Below are 18,583 nucleotides of genomic sequence, written 5' to 3'. Positions count from 1 at the left end.
ACAACTGAAAAAAAATAAATTTCATTTTAGCTGCATTGTTTTTTGTTATTCTCTACAATATAACATCTGTTACGTCCGTAGTAAAGTTTACAGTGATACTATATATTGTGAAAGAATATTGACAGAAGTTACCTTCAATGGTAATCCAAATAGTATCTCAAGATTACGGCCTCAACTATGTTTGAATAAGAATGGTTAGTCATGTTCATAACATTAGTTGATCAATAGTTTCTTGTTAGTTAAAAATATTAACTAAAATTACTCAAATCTGCTCACTTTTTAAATTACTTTTTAGTTTCTTTTTTTTCTTTCTCAGAATCATTATTCAGAGGTTCTAGCATTAATCTATAAAAATGCTCTAATCAAATTTCCTGTTATTAAATGGACTGATCTTAACATTCTTAAGTAAATTCAGTTTAGAGATACTATAACTCCCAACCTGGAAAAAGTTGTTAACCTTTTAAAGGTCATTATCTAAAAAGCATTTTTATATTTTATTTATTCAAGCCACCAGTAAGACAGAAAACTAATGATAAACAACAGTTCAGAGTAACATATAATGTTTCTTTAAAACATATATGACAGATGTTCATTATATTAGGTTGTTTGAAGAATAATGGCAGATTTTTATATCAATATTTATAGGTATAAGAAACCAAATAATGGGGTGTTTTGTTTCTGTAGGCAATGATAGGATATGGTCTGGAGGAGATTGGCTCTCCCACTTTCTGCACCTGTAGATTCCCTTTGTTGAAGGTCTTTAGGATACACAGGTGCTTTTCCATATGCTTTCCCCAACATTCCACTCTTAGTCTCTTCTTTCTATTTGTCATGTTCTTCATGGTCTTCTGATCTTTATGCTTCAGGTTATCTCCAAACTTATCAACCCTTTCTTAAGTTCCAGCAGTTGGAATCCCTTTTGCCCACCTTTGTCTTACCCTACAGCTATCCTACAGTACTTGTTCAACATACACCTCCTTTCTGAGGTTCTACACTAATCTCTGAGGATTTTTTCAGAGGATACACTTTTTCTCCTTCCTTCTTCTTGGTGCTGTTGCTCTCTTCAGCCATATTCTTTAGCACATGGTTTTGTTACTGGGATTGTATTGAAAAAGATTCTTATTTTTCCCAGGTTCATCTACCTTCCTCTTATCTTTGTGGCTTCTGAATGATTTCCTCTCACCATCCGTTTCATTCTGGAAATTTTCCTGGCTCTTTGGAATCACATGTGAACACTGTAAGTCCACATTTAATAATTTAGTTCTTGATTACTAATTTTTCTAATTCTAATACCATGACCTCTCCCATAACTGTTTCTTATCCTGCAACATTCCATTCTGTAGTAATTCCTACTTTTATGGATTTAAAATTTTACTGTGTGTCTCAGAGTCAGGTTATTGATTGTCAGCAGTTACAGTGACTTTATGGTGGGGACACATTTACCCAACTTTGTTCTCATGTTGCAGTTATTCACTACTGATTCTTAAGTGATCCATGTTTTGCCCACAGATTTTTCTTTTTTGCTTTCCCCCTCCACCTTTATATCCTGTACTGATTTTCTTACCAATATTTTGAGATCCAGCTTCCTGTCTGAGATTGTGCTAACACTTGTATTACAGAAAACTATTAAGCTGGTCAGCCAACCTTCTCTGGACCTTTGTCTTGTGACTCATGTGTCCTGCCTAAACTAATTTCTGGTTTTCCTCCAATTCCCCATGGAGTTCTTTATCACATTCAAAAATTTCTTTTTGCCAGAACTATGAATGGCCAGGGTAGACATCTCAAATGCCTATCTCTGTATTTATTTTTCTCATCAGTCCAAATGTTAGGTTTGTCCACTACATGGTCGTGCAGCAGTTTCATGTTTGATGTTTTGAGCTTGCCTCAGCTTGTATTTATTTTATGAGGTGGTTGTGGCTTTTGCCCATCTTACACATGCTCTAGGGTTGTGTTTACATTACTACATGGATGACTGGTTCTTTTTAGCTCATTCTGAACTCTAGTCTCAACACACACATCTGCTGCTGATAGAAGTGGTATGTGTTGGTTGTATTCCAAAGTTGGGGAAGTTTGTTTTTGTCTATTCAGTACCTTACCCATTTGGTTGTGTTTTTCAATATCCCTCATCATTTGGGCCTACCCTTCTCCCTTTCTTCTCTCTTTGATAGTGTTTCAGTTCTCCATGTGTTTACTGTTTTCTCAATTTCTAAACAAAAGGTTCTTTCATTTTTAGGACTTGTGCTTCTGTGGAAGCCCGTTTTTCTCTCGGTTGGGTTAATGTGTGTTCTCTTCAGAGGTTTCTTCATGGTCGTAGGAACACTGCTTAGGATCTCTTGGACTTCCCAGTTAACCTTTCCCTTCCCTTACAGACTATCTGTATTGGTAGTTGAACAAGGAACACCACATTGAGAAAAGTACCACTTACTCCACCTCTTTTAGATTTGCTTCGAATCACATATGTTTCTCTCTGTAGTTAAAGAGAGTTGATCTATCAATAAGAGGCTTCTGGGCAATGATCTCACATTGTAATGTCTTACCATTTCAAGATCATGGAACTCTTTGTAGTGTGATGTGCTTTGGCTCATTTTCTTTCACTGGTACAATACCAACACATCCTGCTTTGTTATGACAGTTCCACTAGTGTGGCCTCTCTTTGGTTCATCATCTTCATGCCCTAATAGTATAATTCCTTAGTCAGGACTAGACCAGCTAATTCCATACGTGTTCCTTTCAAATTTGTTGATCTCCTTGTCATATTGTTCTTTTGAATCAATATTTTGAACTTTACACTTTGGCAGTTCAGGAAAGCTCTCCTTTTTTGTCACAGTTTTTTTTCCCTTCCATTTCCTACATTTATTCCTGATCTGTTCCAGATACATTCTGTGTTGAGTAATGCACCCTTCATTGTTTCATTGCCTGCATGACCTCTTTTAGATGTTCCTGTTTATACCTTTTCATTTTCTTGCACCATTTATCTATATGTGACCTCTCTTCTTCTACTTATATACTTTGGGATCATTAACTGATTTAATTGATCTTTTTCTTGCTGTCTCTTTCTTGCTGAATATTGTTCCACATGTCTTTGCTTTAGATCAGGCAACTTCTCTTTTCCTAGAATCTCACCTCCATTGCCTGTTGGAGGAAACTTAAGTCAGGCATGTGGCCTACTCATACATTCATTTTCCACTATCTTCATTGGGTAGTTGTTTCTTCTGTGTTGTGTTAATGTACTGCCTTTTGCATGTTTCCATCTTTTAAACTTTGGTATGCCTGTGGTTAGGTAGGTTTTCTTTTCTATATATATTTTCCCACCAGGGGCACATCCCTTTCAGGATTCAGATCCTTCTCAGTAAAAAGTATTGCTTGTCCGTGTATACTTCCAATGTCTCAACTCTGTACTGTATGGCCAAGATGAAATTATATTGCAAATAATGCACATTGTTGAGATGGGGTGTTCTGCAAGATCATTATAAGGTTTTTTTTATTGTGATACATTTGCTTCATTAATATGCCCGTTCTGGACTGTAGTAAACTCAGGAATTTGCATAGGTAAAACAGAAGAGGTTAGCTGTCCATTCCTGCCATTCCTTCAATTGAATAAACCAGGGATAGTCTGCTTTTCATTATAGGTTTCATGGTGACCTGTTGTACTGTTTTTAGTGGTGGCATTCCTCCAGATTCTCTTCCATATTTTATCACCATTGTTATTCTAGTGGAGTATGAAAATCCTTGTAACCTTCCAGTTCTGAGTTGTTGGGATGGTGGACCATGTAGGTATCCTTCTGAATGTGATCATTTCCATTCAGTAGAGAGTAGGGCAGTAGTTGCTTGCTAGTGTAGGTGACATGTGACCCTCTAATCATATGCTCCACCTACATACAACAGGTCCCAGAGGCTGATGTTGGTCACATCTTCTGTTCATTTCTTTCCAGAGGATGAGGTTGCCTATATGATGTAGATAAGAACCACTTACATTCAGTGGGACATAGACGTTAGTGTTGCGCCTCAGCTTTTGTATAGTCTTATCTGAGTGATGATGTGCAAATTTCCAAATGCATATTCTCCACCTTCTAGCAGTGGGTCCCACAGTTTGATGCTTTGCCCAGCCTTTGTGTAGTTATATTGAGAGGGTGAGGTTGTGTGTATTTTTCTGAAATAATCCACTTCCAATCTGAAGGTTGATGTTATGCTCCAACTTTTGTATGATTCTACCTGGATGATGATGATGCTTTAGAATACATTAGTCACACTGTAGTTCACCTTTTCAGTTGAGACCCCTTCTCTTACCATCACCTGGATGATAGTTCTCAGTTAGTGGTTTTGGACTAGAGCTGGACCAAGCAACATGTGTTGGTTGTGATTCTGCATTGTCACTCCATAGTTTTGCCTCATATTCTCCACCTCTGTGCAATGAGTCCCAGAGGTTCATGTTTTTCACACATGTCCAACTTTTGTGCATTTCTGTCTGGAGGATAATATTGCTTGGGGCAAAGGCTCTTCCTCTAGTGTTTCAACTTAAAGATTTTCTCCTAACTGAGGAGTTTCAGTAAGATTGGATTTAGCTTGATGTGAACTGCCACATTGGCACTTCCTTTCTTACCCTCATTCAAATATTGGGTTCCTGGATGAATAGGTGGTTGTAGATTTTCACACATGTCTCATTTAGTAGATTAGTTTGATGTGTATGTAATTCCATTCTACTCAGCTTGAGGTGACAACAGGTGGAACCACCTCCTACCACAGGTCAGAAGTAGTAATCATGATGCACTTGGCTTTGGACTGGAGTTGTCTGGCCTTGAATGGTCAGTTGCTCCCTAGCTACTCTTATCTTTTAGCAAATCTATCTTAGCTTTCCCCACATTTTTATCTGTAGATGGTTCTTCTACATTGTCTTTTCACTGGGATTGAGATTCTGGCTCAGAATCAAACCCACCTGGCTTTACTATATGTTTTAGTTATGTTACTCCTACTTTCCACCCATGTATGCAACACTTATTTCCACACAGAATGCACAGTATACCTTGTACAGAAGTGGAGCAGTCTCTTAAGTGTGTTCCTCTCCAAACCAGGATCACACTTCATGGGTGTTCTTCTGACACTTTAAAATAATTATATGTATTTCCATCCCTTGCACAGGTCCTTCTACTTCTTCAATGTGTAATTCTAGATAAACATGTGAGTGTAAATAATGCACTATATTGGAAATTATTATTATTTTTCTGTACTTAAAATATATTTCCAATAGGTACTTTACTTCTCTTGCATTTCTCAACCTTTCTCCACACCAAGAACTGGTACTTTCTTTTCTTCATAATTTCAAAGTAATAGTTTGGTAGTATGAAACATAGGAAGTCACATGCATCAAGAGGGCTTGTTTCATTCCTATTGGTTGAGGGCTATTGCTTGATAATTTACATGCAAGATGCTGTTAAACCACATTGATCATGGGATACATAGGAGTTCAAAGCCTGTGACATGTGAAAAACTTTACCAGATGAAAATACCTATACATGTGAGTAGAGGTAAGTTCCTATTGGAAATATATCTTCATTGTAGGAAGATAATAACTTCATAATTTTTTTGCTTCTTGTGGAATTTCTGTTTATTTTATTTCATTCTCATCATAAATATCTCTTAGCCTGTTATATGCCAGGTGATATGACCATTCTTACAGATTCTCTTTTCAGAGATTACCAGCTTCTCCTCAAAGGGACTCTTCACTTTTTTACTTCTTATCCAACTAGCGTGGTTGTCCTATGATAATGCATTCTCAACAGCAGGTTATTATTATCTTCCACTGTACTGATCCATACCTCCAAGCCTACTTTTTAATGAAGGATGTTTTGAGTTATTCTATACTGTCCCTCTTATCTGTCTTCTTCCTTGAGTATTGGGCAAGATCAGATTATTGAATTGATGAGTGTTTGTTAGTTCTTTAGACTATTTGGCTCATTTATGGTGTCTACTGCTATCTCCAGGGGATCATATTGCACTACCACTTTGTTAACATTTATACCAGCTTCAAAAATCCATCTTCAAAGTTGTCTATTATGTGGTCCTTTATTTAAAAAGTCCTACTTTTTTTTTAGTTTCTTGAATCTGATCACATTCTTGTACAATTCATCCCTGCACATTTATTAATCTCTTGGGATGTATGAAGTTGTTTCTTGTATTTCTCCAACTTATTTCCAGATTGGAAAATTTTGTTCATGGTTTAACTTTATGATCATGGCTTGTCTGTTTCAGGCAACAGAACTATTATCAAGGTTGTTTTTCTCTAATTCTCTTGTTAATGTTGTGTTCTTGTGAATGATAATAATATTTAATTAAAATAACAGTAAATAATAAGGAATACATAAATAATTAGTTTTAAAAAAATGTTGCATAAGTAATTTTTACCTTAATGATTTGTGTTAAGTATAATTGAGAATAATTACAAAAAGCTTGCTAAATCTGCTTCACATGATAACAGTTACTGTTCATGAAAATTTATTAAGTATATATATATATATATTGCTTATACCACTGTCACATCCTAGCCAGACTGATGAACCATAATATTTTTCACTTACGGGCCCTTATTATTCCCCTCTTTTTCTTTTCTTTTTTTCAGGCTTTCACTTATTTTGTCCTCAAGCCCTTAGACATTCTTTTCAATGGGTCTTGACCTTATGTTTTGACGTTTTGCTTCTGTTTTAAAACCTTTATCAACTTTCTGTTCTGTATTTTACTGAAGTTGTATTCTTGCTTATTGCTTTTTTAAATAAGTAGAATATCTAATGTTTATGTCCTCAATGCTTTTTGTACTTTTTTTTTTTATAAGTACTTTCATCATTCATTTATTGAATGATACATCTAAGTTTACTCAGCCAGATACTGACCTTAACCCAACATACAACAACAAATTGAGAAAATTACTCAAAATACTATTATAAGAAAAAACTGTTACCTTTAAACTTTATCATTTTTGCATTAAAACCAACCTAGAACAACAAAAATCTATATTATTACTAAAATTCCCTAAAATCAAAATAACCTTATAACCATTTATGTCTTAGAATACAACTTTGATAAATACTTCAGTTGGATTTTAGAACCTTATGTTTCTAACATAAGTACTCAGTCAAAACCTGCTCCACATCTTCTACAACACTTGCATAATTCAGACAGAAATGTTATTATGTCCATCTTTGATGTCATATACTTAATTCCTCAGACCCCTCATCATGAACTGTTACAACTAGCTATATTTAATTGCTTTGAATACAATAATTTGTACTTCCTTCAGTTGTATAGACTTGGCATGGGAAATCCATTGTCAGGTACTTTGACCATTCTTTTTCTTACATCACAGCATGCCATAGCCACTTCCATCTACAAGCCTGCATTTTGGTTTAGTTTTGTAGATGACTCTTTTTGTGACTTTACTTGCTATGACTAAACTTCTTCAACACATAAACAGTCTACATAAAGACATACATTTCACAGTTGAAAATGAAAACAACTATGTGATAAATTTTGTAAATATTAACATTTCTCTAACCTCCCAAAGTTTCACCACTAAAATTCATGGAAAAAAACATATACAGTAAAAAAATACATAAACTAGTTTTATAATAATGTAATACACCAGAAGCTAAACACTTTAAGTATCTTCCTAAATGTACCATACACTAATTTCATCACAGAAAACATTGATAAAGAAGTTACGCATTTAACTGGATCTTAACTAGTTTCCTACCAAGGAAGATACAGAAACTGTTAATAAATTTAAAAACACACAGACAAGAGACATTTAACTAACAGATAAATTTAAACACTTAACTCTACAAAACAAAGAAATCTTAATTTCTTGCACCATCCCTATGTAGAAAATATTATTAAAAAATATTAGAAATTTTGAAAAGACTAGCACATAAATATAACCTTTAACATAAAGTCTAGATTTGTTTTCACTCCTGGTATAAAAATCAAATATAGATTAAGGAAATTATTTAATGAACCACCTACCTTACCAGGAAGCAATTACAAAACAAAGTGTAACAGTTGTCCAATCTAAGTGAAACAGGATATAACTCAAAATTCAGATTAATTAAAAGAACACCACAAGCCACCTGCCCAAGTCCACGAGTACAGTGTTTCAGAACAGAATATAACAGTACTAAAGCATGAGTCTGACACTAAAATAACTAAAATTGGAGAAGCTTTATTAATAAAATCAAACAATCTCACAATTAACACAATCCCAGACACATCTCTCTGTATCTTTGATATTTAGTTCCCTACAGATTCCTAAGCCTATGCAAATATTTTGCATAAAATAATCCATAGTTTTTCTATATATTTATTTATATTTGGATTGATATTGTTTAGCTATTACATAAATAATCTGTAAAATTTACACAGATTGACATTTATGTGAATAAGTAACTATGATCAATTACAGAATTTAACTACATTGTTGGATTTTGAATGTTGATTTAAATACTAAGATGTTCTTTACTGTACAAACTTGTGTACTTGATAATAATTACACCAGTAATTGAAACATCATGCCTGTTTTAAAAACTAAAGTTACTCACTGTAAAAGCTGTAAATTGTAATAATAAATAAAAGAGCTAACCTGCTGAAAATGAAACATTTTCTGAGTGTCATTTTGTCCAGCATTTATATATAGCTAGTGTTTACCACTCATACTCCTTTAAATCCAATTCTGTGATTATTATCTGGATCTAACCTTTACTCCAACTGTGGTTGACCACATCCTAAATATGCAGTTATTTTTTCTTCCTTTGGAACAGATGTATATGTTTATTTATACATTCATAATCCCCCTGTATCTACACTTCCTTTTTAAGTGTGATATTCATGCATTAATTGTTTCAGAAACAAGTGTACCTGACTTAAATATTACATTTTTAGGATTAAAATGAATTTCAAATAGCACTGATTTCTGAAATTTTTACTCACTCAATTCCCAAAAATTGGGCATTATATGCAGTTTTCAGTCATACCTGCAATGTATAAATTTGAATAATTCCAAGAAACCAGAACTTGTGTAAGATATAAAACTTATGCAGTTATTCACATGTAAGGTGAGAGAGAAAGGAATTATGACTGACTAAGTGATGTATGCTCTGCTTTGCTACATTTAAAATTTTGTGCCACAAGATTCTAGACAATATGAATGTAACTCAAGAAGAAGAGTCTTTCAGTGTTTTAGAAGTAAGAACCTGTTTGAACTTTAATCTTAAAAATGGAAAATTTTCATGTTACTTAATAATTTTAATTAAGAATTTCTGAATTTCTTGTTTGTACATAAGAAATCAAACCATCAAAACATTAAATAAATATTTGTGCTTAAACTGAAAACACTACAGTGGTGATGATGTCTGGGTAGAATTTGCCTAAACATATGCAGTTGCTCAATGAACATGGTTTTATTTTGTTTAATTATTATGCACATTTTAATGTTGTGATGTTTGAAATTTATTTTATATAAATGCACTGTTAAAAATTGTAGTCTTATATATTTTTTTCTCATCATCCGTGTGATACCATGAAGCTACTTAGTGTGGCTTTTTTTAGACAGTGGTACTTTTATTTATTTTTGCATTATATCATAACTGTAAACCAAAATATTAGTTTTAAAGGGTTAATTTTGTTTGAGAAACCAAAAATTACTTCTTTTTTATCAAATATGTCAAATAGTTACTATAGTCAGCACTTTGCACAATAAAAAACATGCTTGTAAGTATTCTTAACATTCCAAAGATATATCTTACATTGTTAAACAACTTGTATTTTCAGAACATGGAAGTTAAAACCATATAATTGTTCTAAGAAGTAAGAGTACTTAAGGTACGGTAATTGAAAAGTATAAATAAATATTTAAGTACTTTGTTTCTTTTTTTTATAATTCAGGAACATGTGCTTAATTAATTTTAAATGTATTTCATCTTCCTTAACTAACATGTAACAAGGGTTTAAAAGTATTTCGTAGATAGTGTTAATTCTTCAGTACTTATATTTTTGTACATTTTGAGGAAGGAAAAATTAACCAGTTATTATGAAAAAAAAAAGAATAATAATAGACATTGATAATGTTACTTTCATGAAGTATGTTTTTACTTATTTTTATTTAATCTTCTAAAGTACCCAACAGACCATTTCAACTTGGCTCCATTTTCTCAACCTCCTGAATCAGGCCCCTGTAGTACTTTGGGTGTTAAGCTCACCAAGATCCATGAACAGTTGCTTCGTCATCAAGATCCAGAACTATATTGTCATCTAACAAAGTTGGAAATAGCACCTCAAATATTTGGCATGTATGTAGGTATGAATGTTGGAGATATTAGAGTTATACATGTTGTACATTTTATGTTATTTTTTAAACAACAGTCCACTTACCTTTCTTTTAACAGAAAGTTAGTTGTTCATGCATTTAATTTCATCTTATACTGGTTCATCTGACTTTTATAGCTAATTTTTATGTTGACAAATTTTCAATTTTTAACTGAGGAACTGGTCTTTTTCTCTAATTAATAAGCTGAGAAAGTATTCTTTAGTTACAATTCTTTTGGGTTATTTCATATGGCTACTACCTCTCTCTCTTTGACATCTATATGGGAATGAATTTTATAGCCATTAAAGAATGTGCAACTGAAGAGTGAGGACATTAAAAAGTTAAGCTCTTTCTGATTCCTGAATATTATTTAATATTGATACTATAATTGGTAATAATTTGGATTAAATAACATGATAATAAGTAGATACAGTAATTTTGGTAAATAATAGTAAGATGTTAGAAGTTTTAACTTAGAGTTTACTGATGTACATTTTACTACAACATGAAAATAAACTTAGTATGTGCAACAGTACTTTAACTTAGGTATGTTTCAATTTACTTCTAAATTGCAAAACAGGATAGATACATTACTTTATTAAATAAATACAATATAAAAACTAGATTATAGTCTCTTGGTGTTTTAAGAATTAACTTGGTTAGAACTTAGATCCATTTGTTTAAATTCAGCTTATATACTGTTATAGATATAGATGTGTTTTAATTCAGCTTGTATACTATTATAGATATAGGTGTGTTTTAATTCAGGCTAAATACATTTTATTATTAATGTTACATATCTTTTTAGTTCTCATAAGTTATTAAATGCTGTTTCTAAGTTTTATATTATTAAAAGTAAACTTTATTATATTAATGTGAAAACAAAATAGTGATAAAAAATAATATTATTTGTTGTTAAATGTTAGCAATGTTAAAAATAGGCTACTGGTATTTGATATTAAGTAGTTATTTTCAGGCAATAAGTATAAATACAATGGTTAAGGCTACTCTATAAGTTGAGCATTCTGTTTGTTAGGTGTAATGGGTGCAATGAGTGGAACTTAGGACTGGCATGCACATTTAATGAAGCTTTATACAGAATTTGTAGGTTGGAGGCTATCCTAATCAAAGTAGAGGCAATAGATAAAGAGAACCATAGATTGTAAGAAATGGCAGCAGGATTTCAGGAGGAGCTTAAGCTTTTATATGCACAGATTACATCAACTAACAAAATAACTATCAGGAAATTAGAAAGAGCACCACTGGAGTCAAAAGTTGTGAATTTAGTTATAATAAATCTATTTTGTTGAGCAAGAAATTTCAGCTCTTGGCTTCTGCAAATGAGGAGCTATTGGAGGTAAGGAAAGCAAAAGTGTAATAGAAGGATGTGGATGATAAGGAGGTAACAGTTATAGGTGATTCCTTGGCCAGGAGACACAAGAATATATTTTGACAGTGTGAGTCATCTTCAGCTAAGACAGGTTTATTTTTCTAACAGGATGGTTAACCTTTGGAATGGATTGCCTTTAAATATTATAGAAGCAGTAAACTTAAACAAGTTTAAGAAAAAGCTTGATGAGTATGAGAATGATAAAGGCTGTCTTCATGGTTCTTTTGTTTTATTTTAAGTTTGGTATAGAATGTGGAACAGCCATGATGGATTGATAGATCCCATATAGTCCCAAAAGGTTATGTTATGTAAGTTATACATGTTGTAGATTTCACGTTATTTATATAAGCATTTATAAGTAAACAACAACTCATTTAAATTTCTTTCAACAGAAATTTATTTGTTTGTGCATTTATCTTCCACTTATTCAGGTTTTTTTAACTTTTATAGTCAATTTCTATGTTGACAAATTTACCATTTTTAACTGAGAAATTTTTTTCTTACTTAATAAGCATAGGAGAGTATTTTTTGGTTACAATCCTTTTGAGCTATTTCATATGTCTACTATCTGCATGCTCCTACATTTTTTTTTAATCTGCTGTTTTCATTGTTTTATCACTCTTAGAAATTTCTCTCCAATCATTTCCTGATGCATCATGAGAAATTTGATACAGCTTAGAAGCTAACCATGGAATGCTCATTTGCCTTAACCATACCAATCAGTTTCTTGTTGTAGTTTTTGTAATTCCTCTCAAAGATCAAATGTTAATTGAGTCGAAAGTTTTCATATTGATTGAGGTGTGGTACTAAGTTAGGTTCCACTGCCTCCTTTCATCATTGTCTTTTTATTTCACATCAGTACACCATGACATGTTTGTTTTCTGTAACAATTATTTTTCAGTGTGTTGTCCAGTCCATTGTATGGTTTAAAAGCTTGCATGAAATGTTTCTTTTTAAATTTCTTTTCTAAGGAAGGTTTTTTTTTTAATTATATTACCTAAAAGTCCACTATTTTACCTACATGTTTACAACTTGTCTGTGGTAAGTTTTGATCTATAATTACATTTTGTGTCAATTTTGTTGAACTGAACTAACAAGAAAATTAAGTTTCTAGATCACAGCCTATACTCGCTGTAAACATCTTTCAAATCCTTGTACTTATGACCTCTCTGTCAGTTACTTCAAATGTTTGGTAATTCAACAAATCTTTGTTACATACTTAGTCTTACAGGATACATGTAGGATTTGAAAACAGATTTTTTTTTATTTTTATGAACTTATCGCATTATTTAGTAAGATTGCTCGATATGATGCAATTTGTGATCAGTTATGTCTGCTGGACATCTTTTAGTGTGGAGAATAAATGTCTTCATCTGTGTTTTCCTGAAAAGGTATGGTTGAAAACATAACTCTTATTATAATTTTGTGAGTGGTGCTAAGCTGTAAACATCATCACAACTTTTGTACTAGGACTAAACATCTGTTACCCACTATATTTTCTTCTTGTTAAGTTGTATTTAATTTTCTAACACACAGTAGTGATCACTATCTTACTCTTAAGTGTAACTATTTTAAGTAAAATATTATTCTTACAGTAGACTTAACATAGTGGCTTATTTAATGAATTTATAAAGTTGCTATATTTGTTTGATATGTGAAGGTTAATATTGCCAGCTAGTAGATTGAGTACGAAGCTATAGGAACAAGTTTTTACTATGTATTAAAATTTAATGAAAAGTTATTGTAAGTATGTTTCTAAAACTTTAGGTTTTCCTTAAAATAAATGTTAATCATTATCATGTACATGTTGAATATTTTTAATGATTCATTACCTTAGAGATTTCTTTAATCCTTCTGGTTATGTAAATTTCCTGTAAAACAATACTTGTTGCTTTCAGGTTGTCAGGGCTTGTTTTTGCACTGCATCTGTTTATATAAAGATAATTTTGGTTTTCCTATAATTTATCAATTTTTGTTTTCAGTCGTTGGCTTCGTCTTCTTTTTGGTCGAGAATTTCCAGTGCAGGACTTGCTGGTAATGTGGGATGCCATCTTTGCAGACAGTTTATCTTTTGATTTAGTTGATTACCTATTCACTGCCATGCTTATTTTTATCAGAGAATTGTGTAAGTCTATTGTTTTTATTATTTTGCTTACATTTATTTTATGTTCTTTACTAAAAGTATGTGTAAACTGCAAATCCTTTTTGAAGCAATGTTTATAACATTTTTATTTTCCTGAGCTGTCTTTCACAAAATCAAAGTAAATTATCAAAGTGCATATTTTATATGTGTTTATAAAGTGTTTATTCTTATTTAGAAAAGTTAAAATGTAGAAACAAGATATTCTTGGCCTGCACACCATTATTCTTTGAAAATATTAGAAACAAAAGTGTGGGGTTTGGTTTTTGGCTGCATATTCAAAGGCAATGAACAAAAATACTGCACAGTTAAATATAATTTTGGCTTGTGACTATTTTGTTTTAATCACAATATGTGAAATATATTAAAGCACATAACATAAATTCATGGTACATGTGCTGTAATAATTATATCATATAACTTATGAGAAAAATATGCATTTGTAACTTACAAATGTATTCTTATTTGCATTTCATCAATATATAGCTGGACTGACTATTATGGAGTTTCCTTTTTTATAAGGATGTTATATTTTGTTACAATGTTTCATGTAACACTTAATTAATTTTCAACTTTTCATGAATTTTGCTCCTTTATGTAGAATGTTAACACTTAACTGTAAAGACAATACATTGCTCTGTACAAGAGGGGAAGAAGGTGTAAATTTAGAGATAAAAAATTATTTTTTATTCTTAAGTGCAGCTTTTTAAGTAAAATATTATTCTTACAATAGACTTCAATATACAGCACATTCCAAAACCCTTCCTCTCATACTTTGGCTTTATCCTGATGAAAGTTTTCTTCTTCGCATTAGATGTCCTATCTAAGCATTAGTATGAATTTTGCCTCACTTGCTCCAGTCATGACACCCCACTATACTGCCCATAGAAACTGGAATCTTGTAATTTTTTCCACCTACATCAGTGTGCCTCCTATCCCAGCACCATGTATAAGCTCCTTGTTATTAATTTCTAATCATTTTTCTCAAAGACAGAACATTATGATGATGGTTTTATGTACCTGCTGCAAGTTTTTCTTACTTGTTGTATAACTTTAGTTATATCTGTGCTTTGGATGATTTTTTTTTTTTTTTACTTGTCTTATTGGGTTTGAATTTATTCTGTTGTTTTTTATTTCCCAGAAAATGGATGTTTCACAAGTCTTTTCTTTTATCTGCTTTTGTCTTGGGATGCCTCAGATTGATGCTTTGCCAATCACCAAGCTCCTGTCCCTCACCCTCTGGCTTTGGGTCTAGGTGGTCTCAGCCAGGATAGGATGGGTCTTCCTCTTTACATGTTTCTTTCAATTCATCTATTAACAAAGGTTCTTGCACAAATTTGCTCCTTGTCCTGTCAAGCTCTTATGATGGCACCATTTTGGTCAAATCTGCTTTGGTTTTCATTTCATCACTATCTTCAGAAGTATCCACCTCTTTCACTTCATATCTGGCCATCTCTCTCTTATGTCAGTCTTGGCCAGATATTATTCATCCTAGTGTTTAGGGATCCATTGTACAACATTGAAATTGGCCTCTCAGGTGACATCTTCATTAACTTGGTCCATTTAACATTCTTCACCTACCTTAATTAATGGAAATGGTTTACTTGTTATTAATGATATCTCAGACATGGTATTGATCCTTTTTGTCCCATTGTTCTATATGTTTCTCAATTTCTGACCTGCTTATTTAGTGAATGTTTGGCACCTTTTTTCTGTTTCTGTGTATAAGGTGCCTTTTTCAGCTACTTTTGTTTTTTTAAGAAGGCATAAAATTTTTGAGTTCCTGCTTTTGTCCTAGCTTCTGAAATCTTTTTGTGTTATTTGTCCTTAATGTCCTTTCCATGATCCTAATTTGGATATCTCAGTGGTTTTCCACCCTTAGCCTTTCCACCCTATGTTCCCTATATTTCCTCTCACTTAACACTTGTTTTCATATGATGTTTGGGTTGTGGACATTGACATTCAGAAGTGTTTTCAGTTCAATTTCACATGATTCTTTACCATTCTGCATGCATTCTGTTACATCTCAAGAGGTTTTTCTTCCCTAAACTTCCAGTGGCTAGAGAAGAGGATAAGGTTTTCTCTCCTATTCATCTTTCCTACATTTCTCATTTTTATGAACTTGCATATCCAGATCATTTTTTATGTCTGGTTTGGACTTTTTAATGTTATGTACACTTGAAGGATACCATGGTTCACATCACTGTTTGCTTGTTTGTTGAGATTCAAAGGTGTTATATGACTTTTTCTCTGTCATTTTGACAGGTAGGGTTTATTATTTGGTGTGTATTGCTTACTGTGGGTTTGCAGTTGTGGCAAACATTTCTTTGGTTCTCATCTCATCAAATTTGCCATATCTCAATGTCCCTGGCAGCTCAGTTTCTTTGCTCATTGGAGAAGTTTATACAGACTGATATATTAATTATGCCAAATACGTATTTACATGATTTGGTAGTTGTCTTATTGGAAGGTTTTCGTCTATCCCCATAGTTATTCTCCATGGCCTGGTTATTTCTAAGAGAAGTGAGAGACTTTTTGTGTGTGTGTTTATTTCTATTCATTTTCAGAGACCCTCTTGTCATTTTCCTTTGGATCTCACTCTGTGACAGTTGTTGACTGGTTAGGTATGCTCACTTACCAAATCTATAATAGGTACCAGTTTAGTAAAAAACCTTTTTCCTGGTAGCAACGAACTCTGTTGAGATGGGGTGTTCCATAGGACAACCTTTGCTTTCTGGATGGTAAACAGTTACCAACTATGGACAATACACTAGTAGACCATCATACACATAGTATCATGTGTAAAGCTTAAGGTATTTTGCCTATCCATGCAGATCTTTGTATTGAACAAATTGGGGTCAGTTTGCTGTTCAGAATAGTTCACGTGTTGCACTATCTTTGGATCATAGTTTCTAAGGACTCCCCAAAACAAGTATTTCCCACATTTTTTCCAATGGAGTATGGGAGTTCTTACCACTAACAGTTTCCAGTCAGTGGACTGGTGGACAAAGGTCTATTGCTCCTTTGTGATGCTTAAACTCATTACTCCACTCAAGAAGAAGAGGGCAAAGCTGAGTGCCCTCCTTCCAATAACTCTGATAGGCCTTCCAGGATATTTGGTGATAGTAGGTCCAGTCCATGCAGGAGTCTTCTTATTCAGAGATTACTCTTCGCTATCCAGTTTTGTTGAGTGTGGTCCTTATATTTTGGTCATTATCTTCATTTTGGTTATCAATTGGCTAATTGTAACTTAACACTCCTACGAAAAGACGTTTCTAGTCCTGATTTCTCCAAGCCTGTTCCCCTGGCTGTGGTTTCGCTAGATAGTAGATTGGGACAGTGGGGATCTCGTTAATCCGTTCATTAATGGATTTAAATGGCAATTTCATTTAAATACAAAATTATTAGCCTAATATTAATAACCTTTCAAGTTGCTCTGGGGCCTATTAGGCCCCACTTTTCGTAGGAGTTTATAAAATTTAGTAACTAAGTAATTATTATAGAATTTCTCAAAGTAAGTTTTCAAATTTAGAATTGATATATAAATTGAAATTATTTAAACAGTTACAAACTAAATATACAAATGCTCTTAAAAATTTGAAAGATGTCTCAAACGTAGATTTATACATTTTGATTATGTAATTGTTTATCATAAAAATAATATTTTAAATGAAATGAAGTTTGTATAATCCACTGGGTTAACTATTGCTTTTTACCCAGGAAACCTGGGATAAGTTTTTTGATGTGTGTTACTCCCTATAGGTATGTTTATTAAATTTATGTGACTTTGTATGGATGTATCTGATTTCCATACTCAGTAATTTAGGTTTTTCATGTATTTGCTTAATATATTAGGTTACTTTAGTTTAAAACTTGCATTTAGAGTTGGATTATTACTTTGTTTTTGTTCAAATTTTGGTTTTTGTATTGGTTTTGCACAGTCATTATTGTTGGGGCAATTATACATTTGGCTAATGTTGTGGATGTGTTGATTCATTATATTTAGTTTATTGTTTATGTTATTTAGTTTGTAACTTCCTTTTTATTTATTAGTAGTCATATCTATTTGGGGATTAGATTTTAGTCAGAATTTGTTATTGTTATCTGCTTGCCTTTTTATTCTCATTTTCTTCAGGGTAAGTGTTACTTTTATGTCCCTTGTTTTATGGATTCTCTGGGTGGATTTATATGATTGATATTTAAGGGTCTTTTATCTTCTAAGTTCTTTTAGTAGTTTTGTACTTTTATGTTTGAGGTTGAATTTCATAGTTTTGCAGATTTGTTATTTATATGTACTGTATAGACTCTGCCAATTTCTAAATTTTCTTTGTTAGTAATGAATACTTTCTCTAAGGATGTTTAGTTGATGTGAACTTTTGGCTTCACTTCATGATAGTTCTGTGAGTTCAACAGGTTCTATATGAATGTTTCTACTTTTAGTTCTGCTTCCCTTTATCCATTTTTGAGATCTTTTTCCCTTTTCCATGGAATAATGCCTCATCCAGTCATCTTGCCAAGTCTGTTTGAGACCTACACAAAGGAGCTATTGAATGTGTGATGCCCATCAAACTGGGATTTTACTTCTCTCTCTTATTCTCTCCAAAAACATGGGAGATTAGAAACCCATCATATATGTACTGGCTGGATACCTGTCTGGAGACACCTGACTTCACAATAGAGTACTACCTCTCACTTTGGTGTTTTATTT

The 18,583-nt window shown here is 32.7% G+C and overlaps 1 protein-coding gene across 7 annotated transcripts in view; it reads left to right on the top strand.

Moving 5' to 3' along the window:
* TBC1D5 (TBC1 domain family member 5) overlaps positions 1-18,583 on the top strand; it is a 164,354-nt gene that overhangs the window by 107,907 nt on the left and 37,864 nt on the right. For all 7 annotated transcript variants that reach the window (XM_076482280.1, XM_076482319.1, XM_076482265.1 and 4 more), the window contains 2 exons: positions 10,156-10,328; positions 13,718-13,860. In XM_076482280.1, the coding sequence (XP_076338395.1) occupies positions 10,156-10,328; positions 13,718-13,860 (316 nt within the window). The remainder of the gene's footprint in view (positions 1-10,155; positions 10,329-13,717; positions 13,861-18,583) is intronic.

The sequence above is a fragment of the Tachypleus tridentatus genome, chromosome 2 (genome assembly GCF_004210375.1).
Source record: "Tachypleus tridentatus isolate NWPU-2018 chromosome 2, ASM421037v1, whole genome shotgun sequence".
NCBI classification, from domain to species: Eukaryota; Metazoa; Arthropoda; class Merostomata; order Xiphosura; family Limulidae; genus Tachypleus; species Tachypleus tridentatus.
The sequence above is the reverse complement of the archived record's forward strand: the minus strand, read 5'-3'. Positions and strand labels throughout refer to the sequence as shown.